This window comes from Lepidochelys kempii, chromosome 1 (assembly GCF_965140285.1).
Source record: "Lepidochelys kempii isolate rLepKem1 chromosome 1, rLepKem1.hap1, whole genome shotgun sequence".
NCBI lineage: Eukaryota > Metazoa > Chordata > Testudines > Cheloniidae > Lepidochelys > Lepidochelys kempii.
In genome coordinates this window covers 324,594,593-324,613,336 of record NC_136380.1, presented here as the reverse complement: position 1 = coordinate 324,613,336, position 18,744 = coordinate 324,594,593, and the positions used below count along the sequence as shown (strand labels likewise).

The 18,744-nt window shown below is 43.0% G+C and overlaps 1 protein-coding gene and 1 long non-coding RNA gene across 12 annotated transcripts in view; one reads left to right on the top strand and one right to left on the bottom strand.

Annotated features, from left to right (window-relative positions):
* LRRK2 (leucine rich repeat kinase 2) overlaps positions 1-18,744 on the bottom strand; it is a 151,397-nt gene that overhangs the window by 63,722 nt on the left and 68,931 nt on the right. For all 10 annotated transcript variants that reach the window (XR_012156822.1, XR_012156823.2, XM_073328432.2 and 7 more), the window contains 6 exons: positions 18,056-18,285; positions 12,275-12,402; positions 10,708-10,926; positions 7,089-7,290; positions 2,092-2,180; positions 1,032-1,219 (listed from right to left, as the gene is read on the bottom strand). Coding sequence is in view for 8 of the 10 variants with exons in the window: in XM_073328432.2 (XP_073184533.1) it covers positions 1,032-1,219; positions 2,092-2,180; positions 7,089-7,290; positions 10,708-10,926; positions 12,275-12,402; positions 18,056-18,285 (1,056 nt within the window). In the remaining 2 variants the exon portion in view is untranslated. The remainder of the gene's footprint in view (positions 1-1,031; positions 1,220-2,091; positions 2,181-7,088; positions 7,291-10,707; positions 10,927-12,274; positions 12,403-18,055; positions 18,286-18,744) is intronic.
* LOC140905323 (uncharacterized) overlaps positions 10,310-18,744 on the top strand; it is a 46,940-nt gene continuing 38,505 nt past the window's right edge. For both annotated transcript variants that reach the window (XR_012156827.1, XR_012156826.1), the window contains exon 1: positions 10,310-10,434. This is a non-coding gene — a long non-coding RNA (uncharacterized LOC140905323). The remainder of the gene's footprint in view (positions 10,435-18,744) is intronic.

Below are 18,744 nucleotides of genomic sequence, written 5' to 3'. Positions count from 1 at the left end.
GAAATTGTATTCTCACAAAATATTTTGCCTTTTATATGTGCCATTTTCCATTGTGCTAATGGTATACAACTAGTGCCCTACCAAATTCATGGTCCATTTTGCTCAATTTCATGGTTATAGGCTTTTAAAAGTCATAAATTTCATTATTTCAGCTATTAAAATCTGAAATTTCATGTTGTTGTAACAGTAGGGGTCCTGACTCAAAAAGGAGTTGGGGTGGGGGTCGCAAGGTTATTGTGGGGGGGGGTTGCGATACTGCTACCTTTACTTCTACGTTGCTGCTGACAGCGGCGCTGCCTTCAGAGCTGAGCAGCTGGAGAGCAGCGGCTGCTGGCTGGGAGCTCGGCTCTGATGGCAGAGCCGCTGCCAGCAGCAGCACAGAAGTAAGGATGGCATGGTATGGCCACCCTTACTTCTGTGCTGCTGCCTGCAGAGCTGGACCCTCACTCAGCAGCTGGCACTCTCTGGGCACCCAGCTCTGAAGGCAGCAGCGCAGAGTAAAGGGTGGCGTGGTACGGTATTGCCACCCTTACTTTTGTGCTGCTGCTGGACGGGTGCTGCCTTCAGAGCTGGCTGCCTGGCTAACAGCCGCCGCTCTCTGGCCAGCTCTGAAGGCAGCACAGAAGTAACGGTGGCAATACCGTGACCCTCCCTGAAACTCCCTTTTGGGTCAGGATCCCAATTTCAGAAACGCTGGTCTCTCCCATGAAAATCTGTATAGTATAAGGTAAAAGCACACAAAAAACAAGATTTCATGGGGGAGACCAGATTTCACGGTTTGTGACGTATTTTTCATGGCCGTGAATTTGGTAGGGCCCTAGATATAACTTTGTTTACTATAAGATCAGTTTCACTTTTATGAAAGAAATTGAGTAGTATACCAATCTAGCATAATCAGTCAAAGTCTTGCTCACTAAGGGGAAATTGCTTTGATATCAAACAGCTAGAAATGTCATTACAGCCTGAGAATATCAGAGTTTTTGATCTTGATACATTTCCATGGCACATTTGTGGTTTTAGCTCTTTTTTACCTGCTTGGAACAAGTAGTTGATCTTCTCCTAATGGCAATGCAATTTGGAACTTTTCCAGAAGCTTAAAGTATTGTGACATGTAGATCTTAGGGAATCTGCTCTTCTTTAAAAGGAATTTTTCCACATCTGAACGCTTTATAATTCCCTTAGGGTATTTAGGAAAGCCTTCCACTTTCACTGTCAAAATCTTTTAAAAAAGTAAAATAATTTCAACTCTGCAGTCATAATTGGATTGCATTTTTCTGACAAAAATAGTTTTCTGCAATATATTACTAACATTACTTACAAAAATTAATAATCCTATTCATAGTAAAACTCAGCATTTCAGCAATGACAGCCATCTGAGCACAAGCTAACAGTTCTGAACAATATATCCCAGGATACCATTTAGCTACCTTTTCATTCAGTGGTGTAGTAGTGTACTTTAGTGGCTCCACCTACTGCATATCATATGGGAGATTATTCCACACGTTAGTTAGTATAGAACAAACCTTCAAAGATTTGGAAGTCTGAATAAACATCTAAAAGTTTGGAACCTTTTCTAAACTAACTAAACCAATTGTGGATCCTTTCCAGGTAGGCCCTCCTAGCAGTCCTTTTGCCCCTCGCCTGTCCCAATATACAGGTCAGTACAACCCATCCTCTTCTTCCTTCTATAGCAGGGTCCAATTACCCTTCCTCTCCAACATTCTAGGTTACTGTTATTGCTTTGTGCCAGAACTCCAAGCTTTAACAATTTGTTGCAGGATTATGCTGCCTCTCACCTGGGATCTCCATTTCATTTTACACATGTACTGGGACCTAACTGACTGTGAGGACTATGCGACATCAGAGAATAAGAGAACTGAGAATGGAGGCATTGGTGTAAGCTTGAACCCTAGAATGCATATTTAAAAGGCAACAGGAGAAGTCATGCAGGCCAAACTGGGGAGCTATGAAAGGGAGTGGGTCATGAAACTGGGAAGAAACAGAGGAAAATGAGACCAGGTCAGCTACAGTAGTTGGGGATGGAGAAAAGAGTTGAATAAAGGGATACATAAAATATAATGAGAAGCTAACCTGTGCCATGATTTTACACAGCCACTTAGGGTCCACAAAATACAGATCTGTTAGCTGGAGTGCTGGGTCTTGAAAATGTAGCAGTACGCCTATATAAATAATACTGTAATTAGAATAATATCACACAACATCTATATGAAACAAAAGAAAAGAAGGACGTTGCTTTTAGACAATTCTGGGCTGCCTTTTTCCTGCTCTTCTGGTTAAGGGCATATTAAATGGTGGATACTTTTATCAAACTTAAGTGTAACTCAAGATATCTGACTGCAGTAATGAAATGGTCACCTTTTCCATTATTTCCAGGTGTCGTATTTATAGTCATAATCTGACCTACTCCTTTCAAATATCTAATATGCTCAATGTGAACACTCAGTGTTGATTATTATTTTAATCTAAGTATGTTCAATTATATAGTTCTGAGATAATGTGTTAACTATGTTGTATAACTGCTGTCCTAGTCACAGGCTATCCTAGTGATCTTATTTTTCCTCCCGAATCCTCTTCTCTATTCTGCAGGTTTATTACTTTCAAATAAAGTTAAGAGACATAAGCTGTTAGCAGATTAGTCCTTCACATGATCGTTCCCTTAGGTTATAAAATTTTGAGATAAAATGAAATCATAAACAAGAATAACAGCACCAGGAGGATAAGGTGATAATAGCCAACATGTAAGGTCAAGAACAAATCATTTCAGACCAAACCAATTTCCTTCTTTGACAGAGGAAGCAGTAGAAGTCATATAACTTGATTTTAGTAAGGTTTTTGACAGAGTGCATGACATTCTCATAAACAAAACTAGGGAAATGTGGTCTAGATGTAATTACTATAAAAGGTGGCTGCATAACTGGTTGAAAATCCATACTCCGAGTAAAAAACAGTTACCTACCTTTCTATAACTGTTGGTCTTTGAGATGTGTTGCACATGTCCATTCCACTGCAGGTGTATGTGCACCTCATGCACAGATGTTGGAAACTTTTTTCTCCTTACAGTACCTGTTGGGGTGGCTCAAGCACCCCCTCTTGCTGGGCACCACCACATGCTGGTATAAGAGGGTGAAGCAGCCCCGGCCCACCTCATTTCCTTTGTACCAGATGCACTCTAATATACAGGGGAAGGCGGGTGGGTCATGGAATGGACAAGTGCAACACATCTTGAAGAAGAAGAAGAGTTACAGAAAGGCAGATAACCCTTTTTTTCTTTGAGTGATTGCACATGTCAATTCCTAGGTAACTCACACACAAACAGCTATGTAGGTGGGTTCAGAGTTTATCTGAACAGTGATTCTAGAATCACCGTCTGAAACTGGCATAATCTTTGGACTGAGGGTAATGACGTAATGAAAAGTGAAGATGTGGACTGAAGACTGATTGCTGCTTTACATATTTTGGTAATTGGTACTCAAGCCAGGAAAGCTGCAGAAGTTGCTTATGCTCTAGTAGAGTGCCCCAGTATGCTAGCTGGCTAGTCAGTTGGTAGCATAAACAGATGCAGGAAGAGCTCCTGGAGGAAATCATCTGGGAGGAACTGGATTGCTCTTAACACTGTCAGCAACTGCAACAAAAACCTGTGTAGAATCATAGAATATCAGGGTTGGAAGGGACCTCAGGAGGTCATCTAGTCCAACCCCCTGCTCAAAGCAGGACCAATCCCCAATTAAATCATCCCAGCCAGGGCTTTGTCAAGCCTGACCTTAAAAACTTCTAAGGAAGGAGATTCTACCACCTCCCTAGAACTCTGGAATGATTCAGTATGCTCTAGGTTGAAAGCTAATGCTCTTCTCACATCCATTGAGTGAAACCTTCAGCCTTGCTTATGGTGATGGGGTTTTGGAAAAAAAAGTTGGCGAACTTGGTTAATGTGAAAATTAGAGACTACTTTTGTAAGGATCTTTGGGTGCAGCTGGAGATAAACCTTAATCCTTATGAAAATTGTGTAAGGGGGTTCTGACACCAAAGCTCTCAACTCATCAACCCTTCTGGCTGAGTTGATCACTGCTAAAAAGGCCACCTTCACACACAGATAATGGAGGGAGCAAGTTGTGAGTGGTTCAAAGGGAGGTCCCATTAGAGTTGCCAGGACTAAGTTGAGATGGCAAGGAGGGACAGGGTCCCAAATTTAAGAGTTTCAGAGTAACAGCCGTGTTAGTCTGTCTTTGCAAAAAGAAAAGGAGTACTTGTGGCACCTTAGAGACTAACCAATTTATTTGAGCATGAGCTTTCGTGAGCTATAGCTCACTTCATCGGATGCATACCGTGGAAACTGCAGTAGACATTATATACACACAGAGACCATGAAACAATACCCCCTCCCACCCCACTGTCCTGCTGGTAATAGCTTATCTAAAGTGATCATCAAGTTGGGCCATTTCCAGCACAAATCCAGGTTCTCACCCTCCGCCCCCTCCCCCCCCAAACTCACTCTCCTGCTAACTTAATGATCACTTTAGATAAGCTATTACCAGCAGGAGAGTGAGTTTGTATGGGGGTGGGGGGGTGAGAAAACCTGGATTTGTGCTGGAAATGGCCCACCTTGATTATCATGCACATTGTAGGGAGAGTGGTCACTTTTGATAAGCTATTACCAGCAGGAGAGTGAGTTTGTGTGTGGGGGGGCGGAGGGTGAGAAAACCTGGATTTGTGCTGGAAATGGCCCAACTTGATGACTTGTGGAGTCAAGGACTGCTCCAGTGAATTCTGTTGTCCGTACAGGTCTCCGTATTGATTTTTCTAGATTCAGCAGGAGCCCCAGAGCATTGAATATGGATAGACCAGTGGATATGCTGGAAAGGACTGGAGATTCTGATCAAACCATCGTCCAGGTACAGGAACACATGGACACCTAATTTGAAGATGCAACCTGAACCTGAAGTGGAGGCAACTATCCCCATGCAATGCCTTGGCTGGGAGTTGAAGTGCTGCTTCCATAAGCAAGCACTTAAGCCTTGCTGCTCTATCCTTTTGTGAATGGGGTTTGAAGCCCTTGCAGATGTGACAACTGTCACTAATGTGGGCCTCACCCAAGCACTTCAGGCAGGTCAGATGAGGATTACTAATCAGCATGGACTTTGAACACATCCCACAGGACTTGAACCCTAGGGATTAAGGCATCGTTCTGGTACCGAGCCCAGTACCAAAAAGAAATGAACAGTCCCAAAAGACACAAAACACAGAAACCTAGTGCTAACTTACTTGAAAAACTAACAACTAACAATAATTAACTTCAACTGTTTACAACGATTACTTTGACAACTATCACTGGCCATAAGAACGAACTGAGATGGGTTGAGGGCAGCTCCCCCCTTTTATACCAGCACTCAGTGGCACAAGGCAACAGGAGGTGCTCGAGTCACCCCAGTGTGTATTGATGGGGGAAAAAAGTCTCTGACATCTGTGCACAAGGCATGTACACACCTACAGTGGAAATGACATATGCACTCACTTGAAGAAGAATGATCAATGATTTGCTGTCAAACTGGAAGGTGGTGTTTAGAGGGGTCCCGCACGGATCAGTCCTGGGTCCAGTAGTATTCAACATTTAATTAATTACTTGGATAATGGAGTGAAGAGTATACTTATAAAATTTGTGGATGACACCAAGATGGGAGGGGAGCGTTGCTTGCATTTTGCAGGACAGGATTAGAATTAAAAATTGGAGAATTGATCTGAAATCAACAACATGAAATTCAATGCTGATACTGTAAGTGCAAAGTACTATATGGAGGAAGGAAAAATCAAAGGCACAACTACAAAATGGGGAATAAATGGCTAGGCAGTAGTATTGCAGAAATGGATCTTATAGAGGATCACAAATTGAATACAGCCAACAATGTGATGCAGTTGCAAAAAAAGGCTAATATTCTTGGATCTATTAAAAGGACTGTCATATGTAAGATATGGGAGGTATTTATTCTACTACTGGGCACTGGTGAGCCCTCAGCTGGAGTACTGTGTTCAATTTTGGGTGCCAGACTTTAAGAAAGATGTGCGTAAACTGGAGAGAGTCCAGAGGACAGTAACAAAAATGGTAAGATTTAGACATCTGACCTTTGAGGAAAGGTTAAAATAACTGGGTATGTTTAGCCTTGAGAAAAGAAACTGAGTGGGGCCTGATCACAGTCTAATATGTTTAGGGCTCCTGTTTATCAGGGTTTAATAATTTCATTTTTGAAGGTTTATTTTTTTTAGCAATTTTTGAGTTTTATGTAATTGTTCTGAAATGGGGGGTTTTCAGGTCTTTCTCTTCGCATATACTGTAATGACTAATGTATATTATACATATTGCTCATTACAATATCAATACCATTACATCCTCGATACTTTTTGTAATGTTCCCTAGTGCACTAGGAACTTCTAGTGTGCAATAGCAGGGTCCCCCCGGACCAATTAATGTACAGTATGTTAGTGTGCTTGACAAGTCACATGCCAGTGCTCCACGTTACTGTTCCATGCACACAAATCCTTGGATACAAATAACCATTTCTAGTGTTTTTCTGGTGTTAAACACCAATTTCATGGTTTTTTGTATTGGGGGTGTTTTATCTGTGCTTATTGGTTAAAACCTAAAATCACAACTAAATTTGTTAAGGGCTGTTATAAAGAGGACAGTGATCAATTGTTCTCTACGTCCACTGAAGGTAGGAGAAGTAGTAATGGACTTAATCTTCAGCAAGGGAAGTTTAGGTTAGGTATTAGGAAAACTCTTCTAACTAGAAGGATAATTCAGTACTGGAATAGGTTATCAAGGGAGGTTGTGGAATCCCAATTATTGGAAGTTTTTAAGAACAGATCAGACAAACACCTCTTGGGGATGGTCTAGATATACTTGGTTCTGCCTCAGTGCAGGGAGAAGGGGTTGACGAGATAAGCTCTCGAGGTCCCTTTCAGCCCCACATTTCCCATGATTCTATTATTTCAGTCCACCATGTTATGGTAATCTGCTGCAGGTCCGGTGCACATTGCTGGCATCAAACTTTACCCCAATGAAGAGATTATAGTACCTGATTCATTCAGAAAGTAAACTGCATGAGGAAGTTCATTTTCATCCAGCTGTAACTGACTTTCTTGCACCAGTACTAATAATCGCTTATAGTCAATCACAGGAAATTCAGTTGGAACATTTTCACGTTCGAATAAAATTATCTTCTCAAGTTCCAGATAGCTGTCTGGGATTAGCTGTCCTACTACTGGCTGGTCTCTGATCTGTGTAATTATGAATAATAATCTTAACACACATTTTATTTAGTTTTTGTTTTAAAATTTCAGACAGATGCATGCAAGATGTAAATTAAGCAGAGAACACAGATAATCAAAGTCAATAGAACAAAAGAAGAATTATCTGATGGCTAATCACGGCTTTTTAAAGATTCACAGAAATAAAAATATTTCAATATACATTATGAACATATTTTAAAAATTAATTTTTCATAAAGAACTTCAAAAATTCATTAATATGCAAAAGTAAATAATTATATACCTGACATCTGAAAATATTTTATTTTTCAAATCTTTATTACCACAATAATCAGAGTTCAGCTAAATGTTGAAAAGATCTGAGTGGGGAATCCTGTATGTAAGAGAAGCATGCATACCAACGACTAAGGCTGCGAGTCTGTCACGGAGGTCACGGAAGTCACAGATTCTGTGACTTTCCGTGACCTCCATGACTTCTGCAGCCACTGGTGCTAGCTCAGGTGCCGCCCGAGCTGGGCAGCCCTGGGCCAGCAGCAAGAGCAGTTTGGGTATGTGGGAGGGGGCTAGGGACAGTGGGTTTGGGGGGGTGCTTACCTCAGGGTGTGGGGGCTCCCGGGATCGCACAGCCCTGCAGTTCCTAGGAGTCGAAGGGGCCGGGGAGAGGGGGCTCCGCGCCGCATGTTGCTCATGCCAGCAGGCCCCGCCCCCGCAGCTCCCATTGACTGTGGTTCCCGGCCAATGGGAGCTATGGCAGTTGGCGCTGTGGCAGGAGCAGCATGCCGAGCTCCCTGACCCCTCTGCCACCTAGGAGCTGCAGGGACACAGACCCAGGTAGGGAGCCCCTGCCAGCCTCCTCAGCACCAGCAGAGCTACCGGCCGCGCAGTGCGGCCCCCCTTAGCAACAGTGGGGGTACCAGGCTTCGCTGCCAGTCTCTCCCCCAGCAACAGCTGGGTTCCTGTGCCGTGCTGCCCGACCCCCACCAGCGGGGTGCCCTAGACCACCCCTCCCAGAGCACCCATGGCACCCCGCCCAAGTTTTAGTCATGGGTATTTTTTGTTAAAATCATGGACAGGTCACGAGCCGTGAATTTTTGTTTACTGTCTGTGACTTTTACTAAAAATACTTGTGACTAAAATATAGCCTTACCAACAACATACTCTCAGCACTTTAGAATCCTAGTGCTGTTCTACATATCTTAGAACTAATCATTGGGACAAAATCCTGGCCCCACTGAAGTCAATGGAAATTTTGCTATTGGCTTCAGTGGGGCCAGAATATCATCCCGGGTATTTATCTGGAACTAACCTAAACTGAAGCAACTACGATTTTTTAGAGATCTATAAATGGCCTTTCAGATTCTTATGTGAACATTTTTCATATAAGATTTCTTCCAGCTCTTTTTACCTTTCCCCTCTAGTTCTCTTATGATCCCTTACTGGAATCAACATTAATGTTTTACTGAACCAAATATCTTTTGACATTACTCAGTAGTAACAAATACCTTTCTACCTTGAGGCTAGAGAAGAAATCATGAGTATTATTTTTGCTCCACAAACTACTTATCTAGTTAATAATCTTCCTCTGAAGACTCCCCCTCAATTTCTTAAAATGCTTAACAATCTGGTGCTGGATTTTATATGCGACAAGAAATATTACATCCTTAAGTACCCTTGGAAGACTGACAGCCTTGGACTACCTATTTTATACTTAAATAATTTTACTTTTATCTTCCAACCTGTTTCCTCATGATTTTCCTTTCACAGAAGCTCTACAAAATATACAATTCCTCCTTTCTCCTTATAGCTGCCTTATTTTTTATTATCAATGAAGTCTAAACACAATGCTAAATTACAGTCCTGATAGCTTCTGAAGTGTAAAGGTAGGAGGACCACTGCTAAGAATTCTGCCTTCCTAATGCAAAATATCTCCAGAATTCTGTGGAAAATATGGCGAGATGCGGGACTTCACATCTTTAAGAGGTGTATCCTGCATTCTCCCCAGTGCTTCTCTGTTCATAGCTTACTGAAGTATAGGAGATGGGTCTATTCTGTTCCACACAGACATACCCATTCTGGGACAATAATCAAAGGCTGGTTCCCATCCTGTGCACTGCTGAGCATACCTAAACAAATTATGGATGTTACTATGCTGGTAGACTGTGGCAAAGGAGAAGAAAGGGGTTTTTGCAACCTTTCCCCAGCATTTAGTGCACCAGCACAAAGCTAGACATAAATATGTTACTTGGGCTGTTCGATCATTAGGGCAGGCACTGTGGGTGAATTCCTGCCTACAATGATGCCAATGGGAGTTTCCAATGACTTCAGTGGGGCAGGATTTCTCCTTGTGTCTTTCAAGTATCATGGTCACTGATGGCACTACATAAACAATGAAGAAATAGACCCAGAAATAGAAGCTAGACCCTGTCTTCCCATTAGATTCTCTATCTTCATGTCTCTATATGAAGAGCCTTCTACACCCACTTCTAGGTGTAAAATCCTGGGCTCAATTCTCCACTACACCCAACCACAGCTTTGGCATAATGGAGAGAGAGGCCTAACAGGGAGCCAGTTGCAACTCTCTCTCCTCCATGAGTACACCCTCCTCCTCGCCTCTGATCTACATGCTGCTTCTCCACTCCTCTTATCTCAACTGCCAATACATCTGGCCCCGACCTGACACACCCAAGTCCCCTTGCGCAAGACACAGTGAAGCAGCTGGTGCAGAAAGCAAGAGAGCTACCTCCACTAGTTTTACACCAGTGGATATTCTCCCTATATAAGCTGATGCACCTTTGCTTTTCCCTTCATAACACATTTTTTAAACCGTGCAAACTGAAGTTAGTGGATGGGAGAATCTGGCCCCCTTATCTTCAGCACGACCCATTCTGAACTGCTGCTTTAAAATAACTCACCTCAACTTTACAAACTTTCCACTTTCATCATTCGCCTGGATTAACCTTTAGGAGACAAAAGCATAGTCCTCCAGCAAATCGCTGTGTCACAAGTTTAAGAATTTAGAAATGGCTGGATGCCAACATCACACAAACATTCCTCTGTCTCCCTTAATCTGTTATTTCTAACTGCAGTGATGTTGCCGTTCAACAAGAGTGAGTAGCTGTTGATCAGACCAATCCAACAATCCATCAGAAAAAGGTTAATCTATTTCAATTTAAATGTTTTATTTCTGATATCTTATATGTTAAACAAAAACTATACTTAGATGATATTTGTGCTAAAGGTTTTGGAGAAAAAAGTAATGAAAGTAAATCTGTTGGTATTTTTGGGTTAGTGATTTGCCTTCTTCATTCTGTTATGTCTAAGGTATTGTAGTAAGTTTTATGAACTTGATTTCAAGCTAAAAAAAAAAAAGTGTTACAACATTGTTTCCTCAACAACTTTCAATGTAAAGAATAGCATATGGTTTACCTTGAAATTCAGACTCTCCTTTATTATGGTTTTCCGAAGTTTGATCATAGCATCAGATTCTTCTGTAGCATTTACAAAATGACAATCTTGGATTGCTGGGAAACCCCTTTTATTCAACAGCTCTCTGGTAATTTTACTCAGACAGGCCTTACGTTGTTTCTTATCAGAGACATCTAAATGAGTGCCAACAAGAATCACGGGGGATGATGAAGCTCGAGCCTGTTAATAAGATCCACACAGTTTGTTATCTCAATGTTGAATCATGATTTTCTCTTTATGTTTACACATTTCAACAATTCAATCATAACAACTTATGAAACTCTAGGAATACAAAAAGGCAACCATGTTTGTCACTGCTGCCTCTTTCGGTCATAAATTTATATTTGTCTATTTTCTTCTCAGAAGCAAAGGCAGGGTAATATTAGGAATTTTAAAAACTGATTTAATTCACAACCTGCCGGAATTTATGAAAAAACCTGAGTTTTTAAAATATGTAATACAAGGAAATATTTTAGGTCTGCTGATGGAGTAATCAGTAGAACTAAATCTGAAAGTATATGCGTTTGAAACTGCACATCCATTTTATAGTTTTGATTGGGTAAGGCAATAAAAATGTTACAGACCTGTGTCTGTAATATATTTTAACATGCAAGGATGGGTTTGATCCCGAACACAGATCTTTATCTTGGGGAAGCTAGGATCTAGAATCCAAACTTTGCAGCTTGGTTCCATCTCTAGTAATATATTCTAGCAAACGTATTTTTAGAAAATACAAATCTTTCAGCAAACAAATTGGTGCATCAATGAACTAGAGGTACTGAAAGTGGGAAAGCAGTACATGTCAATTATGGCCTTTACTAAAAATTCACTGACTATGGTTTTATACCTTGGGGCAGGGAAACAAGATGTGAACACTGTGTGATGAGTGAAGGAAAACAGCAGGTAACAGTTATGAGAAGAGTGAAAAAACCTAATATCTTTGTACTGATCAACCTCTGGTACAGTTAGACTGAAAACAGTGAGGGTGTAATGCTTAACTTGACAGTTAAGGGTAAGATGAGATCACGGACGTCATGGATTCTGTGACTTAAATGGACCTCCGTCACAACTTTGGCTTCAGCCTCGCCGCAGTGGCAGTCAGCGGCAGGGGCTAGAGCTGTTCCCCATCATGGCAGTTGTGTGTTAACTATTATAACTCTACTGACTTCATTGCAGTTTACAGCAGTGAGAAAAGTGAACCAGGGCCAATGCTCAGAACTCTCTATTCAGTATCCAACAGTCCCCCTTACACTGTTTCATTAGTCTGTGCAAAATAACATCACAACTTGCCAAATTCTTAGTATGCATACTCTACTGCACAAATTTAAATTGAAAATTGTACTTTATAAGTCTGCAAAAAATTATAAAGACATTTTCATAATCAATAATACGCATTCCAGAAACTTCCTCATCTTAATGTTTGTACCAGCTGAACAGGACATACAAAATTTTCAAGTGAATTCTCTTTGATGTTTTCACAGAGTCACTTGGAATTTAAAAATCTATATTATAAAAACTTTTCTGTTACCTTGATATTAAACAGCCACGGCTTCATAGCATCCACTTCTGCTTGTCCTTTGCTGAGATCATAAACAGCAAGATACAAGGCTCTCTGAGTCATAAAATGGGGATGAGTGCTGTAGAACTCCTCTTGTCCTAAATGATAAAGAAATCAAATATTTTATACTACTTTCCTCACTTCACTCCTCCAGATGAAATAAACACAGCAGAACCTCACTTCTCCTGAATTCACTAATCTGCAAACCTAATTAATTCTCACAATAATCCTGACAGTCCAATCTCACTTCTCTGTAACGCTTTCCATTGATTTTAATGAGCTTTGGATCAGACTTATGATAAACTGGGAATCTAGCAACCTCAGAGGCTGCTTCTTCCTCCATGAACTTCCTAAATAGCTAAGCTGTACAGGAACAATGCATCTAGAGAGATACCCAGGTTTAGACAGCTGACACCAGAGATACAACACTCGTAGCTGTTTGACCCTGGCTGTGGAACTTAAATAGGCAAGATCAGACTGAGCCCAAGCATGACTATGTTCAGATCTAAATGAGACACAGATCTTTTGATAAAGACTCTTCCTGGGAACACTGACCACTTTTAGAAAAAAAATCCCTAAACATACAAACTTACTGAAACCTGGAAGGAGGCGGTGGGTTATATAACTATAAATGAGAGAGAGAGAGAGAGAGAGAGAGAGAGAACGAACAAAAACCAAAAACACATACGGGGTGAAATCCTGGCTCCCCTGAAGTCACTGGTGAAACTCCCACTGAATTTCAATGGAATCAGGTTTTTACCACCATTTTTCTACTCACTCATATTCTTCCACAATTGTATTTGGTTCTAAGGGTATGTCTACACTACGAAATTAGGTCGAATTTATAGAAGTCGGTTTTTTTTAAATCGGTTTTATATATTCGAGTGTGTGTGTCCCCACAGAAAATGCTCTAAGTGCATTAAGTGCATTAACTCGGCGGAGCGCTTCCACAGTACCGAGGCAAGCGTCGACTTCCGGAGCGTTGCACTGTGGGTAGCTATCCCACAGTTCCCGCAGTCTCCGCTGCCCATTGGGATTCTGGGTTGATATCCCAATGCCTGATGGGGCTAAAACATTGTCGCGGGTGGTTCTGGGTACATATCGTCAGGACCCCGTTCCCACCCTCCCTCCCCCCGTGAAAGCAAGGGCAGACAATCATTTCGCGCCTTTTTTGTCTGCTGCCAGCCAAAGATGTAAAGGATAGATGGAGTGGGTCAGAACAAGAAATAGACCAGATTTGTTTTGTACTCATTTTCCTCCTCCCCTGTCTAGATCACACTGCAGTCAGTCACAGAGAAGGCGCAGCGAGGTTAATCTAGCCATGTATCAATCAGAGGCCAGGCTAACCTCCTTGTTCCAATAACAACGATAACTTTGGTGCACCATTTCTTATTGGAACCCTCCGTGCAGTCCTGCCTGAAATACTCCTTGATGTACAGGCACACCCTTTGTTGATTTTAGCTCCCTGAAGCCAACCCTGTAAGCCATGTCGTCAGTCGCCCCTCCCTCCGTCAGAGCAACGGCAGACAATCGTTCCGCGCCTTTTTTCTGTGCGGACGCCATACCAAGGCAAGCATGGAGGCCGCTGAGCTCATTTTGGCAATTAGGAGCACATCAACCACCACACGCATTATCCAGCAGTATATGCAGCACCAGAACATGGCAACGCGATACCGGGCGAGGAGGCGATGTCAGCGCGGTCCCGTGAGCGATCAGGACATGGACAGAGATTTCTCTGAAAGCATGGGCCCTGCCAATGCATGCATCATGGTGCTAATGGGGCAGGTTCATGCTGTGGAACGCCGATTCTGGGCTCGGGAAACAAGCACAGACTGGTGGGACCGCATAGTGTTGCAGGTCTGGGACAATTCCCAGTGGCTGCGAAACTTTCGCATGCGTAAGGGCACTTTCATAGAACTTTGTGACTTGCTTTCCCCTGCCCTGAAGCACATGAATACCAGGATGAGAGCAGCCCTCACAGTTGAGAAGCGAGTGGCGATAGCCCTGTGGAAGCTTGCAACGCCAGACAGCTACCGGTCAGTTGGGAATCAATTTGGAGTGGGCAAATCTACTGTGGGGGCTGCTGTGATGCAAGTAGCTCACGCAATCAAAGATCTGCTGATATCAAGGGTAGTGACCCTGGGAAATGTGCAGGTCATAGTGGATGGCTTTGCTGCAATGGGATTCCCTAACTGTGGTGGGGCTATAGACGGAACCCATATCCCTATCTTGGCACCGGAGCACCAAGCCGCCGAGTACATAAACCGCAAGGGGTACTTTTCGATAGTGCTGCAAGCTCTGGTGGATCACAAGGGACGTTTCACCAACATCAACGTGGGATGGCCGGGAAAGGTGCATGACGCTCGCATCTTCAGGAACTCTGGTCTGTTTCAAAAGCTGCAGGAAGGGACTTTATTCCCAGACCAGAAAATAACTGTTGGGGATGTTGAAATGCCTATATGTATCCTTGGGGACCCAGCCTACCCCTTAATGCCATGGCTCATGAAGCCGTACACAGGCAGCCTGGACAGTGGTCAGGAGCTGTTCAACTACAGGATGAGCAAGTGCAGAATGGTGGTAGAATGTGCATTTGGACGTTTAAAGGCGCGCTGGCGCAGTTTACTGACTCGCTTAGACCTCAGCGAAACCAATATTCCCACTGTTATTACTGCTTGCTGTGTGCGCCACAATATCTGTGAGAGTAAGGGGGAGATGTTTATGGCGGGGTGGGAGGTTGAGGCAAATCGCCTAGCTGCTGGTTACGCGCAGCCAGACACCAGGGCGGTTAGAAGAGCTCAGGAGGGCGCGGTACGCATCAGAGAAGCTTTGAAAACCAGTTTCATGACTGGCCAGGATACAGTGTGAAAGTTCTGTTTGTTTCTCCTTGATGAAACCCCCTGCCCCTTGGTTCACTCTACTTCCCTGTAAGCTAACCACCCTCCCCTCCTCCCTTTAATCACCGCTTGCAGAGGCAATAAAGTCATTGCTGCTTCACAGTCATGCATTCGTTATTCATTCATCACACAAATAGGGAGATGACTACCAAGGTATCCCAGGAGGGGTGGTGGAGGAGGGAAGGAAAATGCCACACAGCACTTTAAGCACAGCACTTTAAAAGTTTACAACTTTAAAATTTATTGAATGACAGCCTTCTTTTTTTTGGGCAATCCTCTGTTGTGGAGTGGCTGGCTGGCTGGAGGCCCCCCCACCGCGTTCTTGGGCGTCTGGGTGTGGAGGCTATGGAACTTGGGGAGGAGGGCGGTTGGTTACAGAGGGGCAGCAGTGGCAGTCTGTGCTCCAGCTGCCTTTGCTGCAGCTCAACCATACACTGGAGCATTCTGGTTTGGTCCTGCAGCAGCCTCAGCATTGAATCCTGCCTCCTCTCATCACGCTGCCGCCACATTTGAGCTTCAGCCCTGTCTTCAGCCCGCCACTTACTCTCTTCAGCCCGCCACTTACTCTCTTCAGCCCGCCACCTCTCCTCCCGGTCATTTTGTGCTTTCCTGCACTCTGACATTATTTGCCTCCACGCATTCGTCTGTGCTCTGTCAGTGTGGGAGGACAGCATGAGCTCGGAGAACATTTCATCGCGAGTGCGTTTTTTTTTCTTTCTAAGCTTCACTAGCCTCTGGGAAGGAGAGGATCCTGTGATCATTGAAACACATGCAGCTGGTGGAGAAAAAAAAAGGGACAGCGGTATTTAAAAAGACACATTTTATAAAACAGTCGCTACACTCTTTCAGGGTAAACCTTGCTGTTAACATTACATACATAGCACATGTGCTTTCGTTACAAGGTCGCATTTTGCCTCCTCCCACCGCGTGACTACCCCCTCAACCTTCCCCCCTCCCTGTGGCTAACAGCGGGGAACATTTCTGTTCAGCCACAGGCAAACAGCCCAGCAGGAATGGGCTATACTGAGTGTCCCTGAAGAAAAGCACCCTATTTCAACCAGGTGACCATGAATTATATCTCACTCTCCTGAGGATAACACAGAGAGAGAAAGAACGGATTTTGGTTGAATGCCAGCAAACATACACTGCAATGCTTTGTTCTACAGTGATTCCCGAGTATGTGTTACTGGCCTGGAGTGATAAAGTGTCCTACCATGAAGGACGAAATAAGGCTGCCCTCCCCAGAAACCTTTTGCAAAGGCTTTAGGACTACATCTAGGAGAATCGCAAATGCCAGGGCAAAGTAATCCTTTCACATGCTTGCTTTTAAATCATGTATAGCATTTTAAAAGGTACACTCACCAGAGGTCCCTTCTCCGCCTGCTGGGTCCAGGAGGCAGCCTTGGGTGGGTTCGGGGGGGTACTGGCTCCAGGTCTAGGGTGAGAAACAGTTCCTGGCTGTCGGGAAAACCGGTTTCTCCGCTTGCTTGCTGTGAGCTATCTACAACCTCCTCCTCATCTTCTTCGTCCCCAAAACCTGCTTCCGTATTGCCTCCATCTCCATTGAAGGAGTCAAACAACACGGCTGGGGTAGTGGTGGCTGAACCCCCTAAAATGGCATGCAGCTCATCATAGAAGCGGCATGTTTGGGGCTCTGACCCAGAGCGGCTGTTCGCCTCTCTGGTAGGCTTGCCTCAGCTCCTTCAGTTTCACGCGGCACTGCTTCGGGTCCCTGTTATGGCCTCTGTCCTTCATGCCCTGGGAGATTTTCACAAAGGTTTTGGAATTTCGAAAACTGGAACGAAGTTCTGATAGCACGGATTCCTCTCCCCAAACAGCGATCAGATCCCGTACCTCCCGTTCGGTCCATGCTGGAGCTCTTTTGCGATTCTGGGACTCCATCATGGTCACCTGTGCTGATGAGCTCTGCATGGTCACCTGCAGCTTGCCACGCTGGCCAAACAGGAAATGAGATTCAAAAGTTCGCGGTTCTTTTCCTGTCTACCTGGCCAGTGCATCTGAGTTGAGAGTGCTGTCCAGAGCGGTCAGAATGGAGCACTCTGGGATAGCTCCCGGAGGCCAATACCATCGAATTGTGTCCACAGTACCCCAAATTCGAGCTGGGAACGTCGATTTAAGCGCTAATCCACTTGTCAGGGGTGGAGTAAGGAAATCGATTTTAAGAGCCCTTTAAGTCGAAATAAAGGGCTTCACTGTGTGGACGGGTGCAGGTTTAAATCGATTTAACGTTGCTAAATTCGACCTAAAGTCCTAGTGTAGACCAGGGCTAACATACAAACGTGATAGGCATATTGGAAAAACTTAAAGGCAAGATAAAAAATTAGGGTGGTTAGTGTACGCTTAGCCTGCATATGTATCCCTTTTGGTTTACCCGAACAGAATTCTGATGAAGTACACCAGAGGGAGCCCTTATACAACTGTTATGGCCTGTAACTTTAACTATAATTTAACTTAATTTTGCCTTAGTGCAGGGGGATGGATTAGATGATCTCTTCCTGTCCCATTCAGTCCTACATTTTTATGATTCTACAGCAAATTGCAGTACTCAACTATTCTGTAGTCACATTATAATTAATACTAAACCACTATTATCAAAATAAGTGATCAGAGTACATTTAATGATGGAGGTATCCTTGGATCTTTTGTTTTATGTATTTGTTCAATTAATCACTAATTTGCAAAATTCAGTAACTCACAATGAGTTCCTTGATCCTGAGTATGAATTAGCAAGATTCTGCTATATGTGGTTTGAGATTTTACAGACCGTTTCTAGGAACAAGCATTGTATATATGAGTTAATCAGGGCAATAAATTAATAGGTTTGTGAACAGAATACCTGCAAAATCCCAGACATTTAATATCAAATCCTTCTTCACTTTGCCTTTCACTGGAACTGACCAGTCCTTTACATCTATGCCTATTGTAGGATTCTGTGTCCCCAAATCTGATCGCTTGCATTTCATTAGTTGTTGTAACAGTGTAGTTTTACCACTGCCAGTATTTCCCACAATCATGAGTTTCATTCTGTTATAAGGGACAGCCTTCTTTAGCCGCTGCTGAAGAAACCTGGCATGAAAAATAGTTGATAAGAAGTGTATAATAAAGACACATACCAAAAGAAGTCTCGAACTGACAAACCAAGATAACGCCAACCCCTTTTCAAATTATTTACGTAAACAATTCTTTAATATTACATGTAATCTTTTTGACAGTATGTGTGTTCATTTTGGATTTTTAAAAAATGTTTAAACACAGACTAAATATCTTGTGTGTTTTGAATAACTTCTGCAAAACTTTCTATGAGTGACATATTGTAACATATTACAGATGTACTAAGCAACCATTGAATACCTTTGTTTGTGTAAGAGTCATATGCTTTTCTGGAGGTATCATCAACTCATAAAGCGGTACTATTACATTTTCATATGGCTATGGACCACATTTTTCTTGAGGAACAAAGATTCACCAGAATCATAACTAAGTAAAAGATTAGGTGGGAAATCAGTTGATACCTTTAAAGGGGCA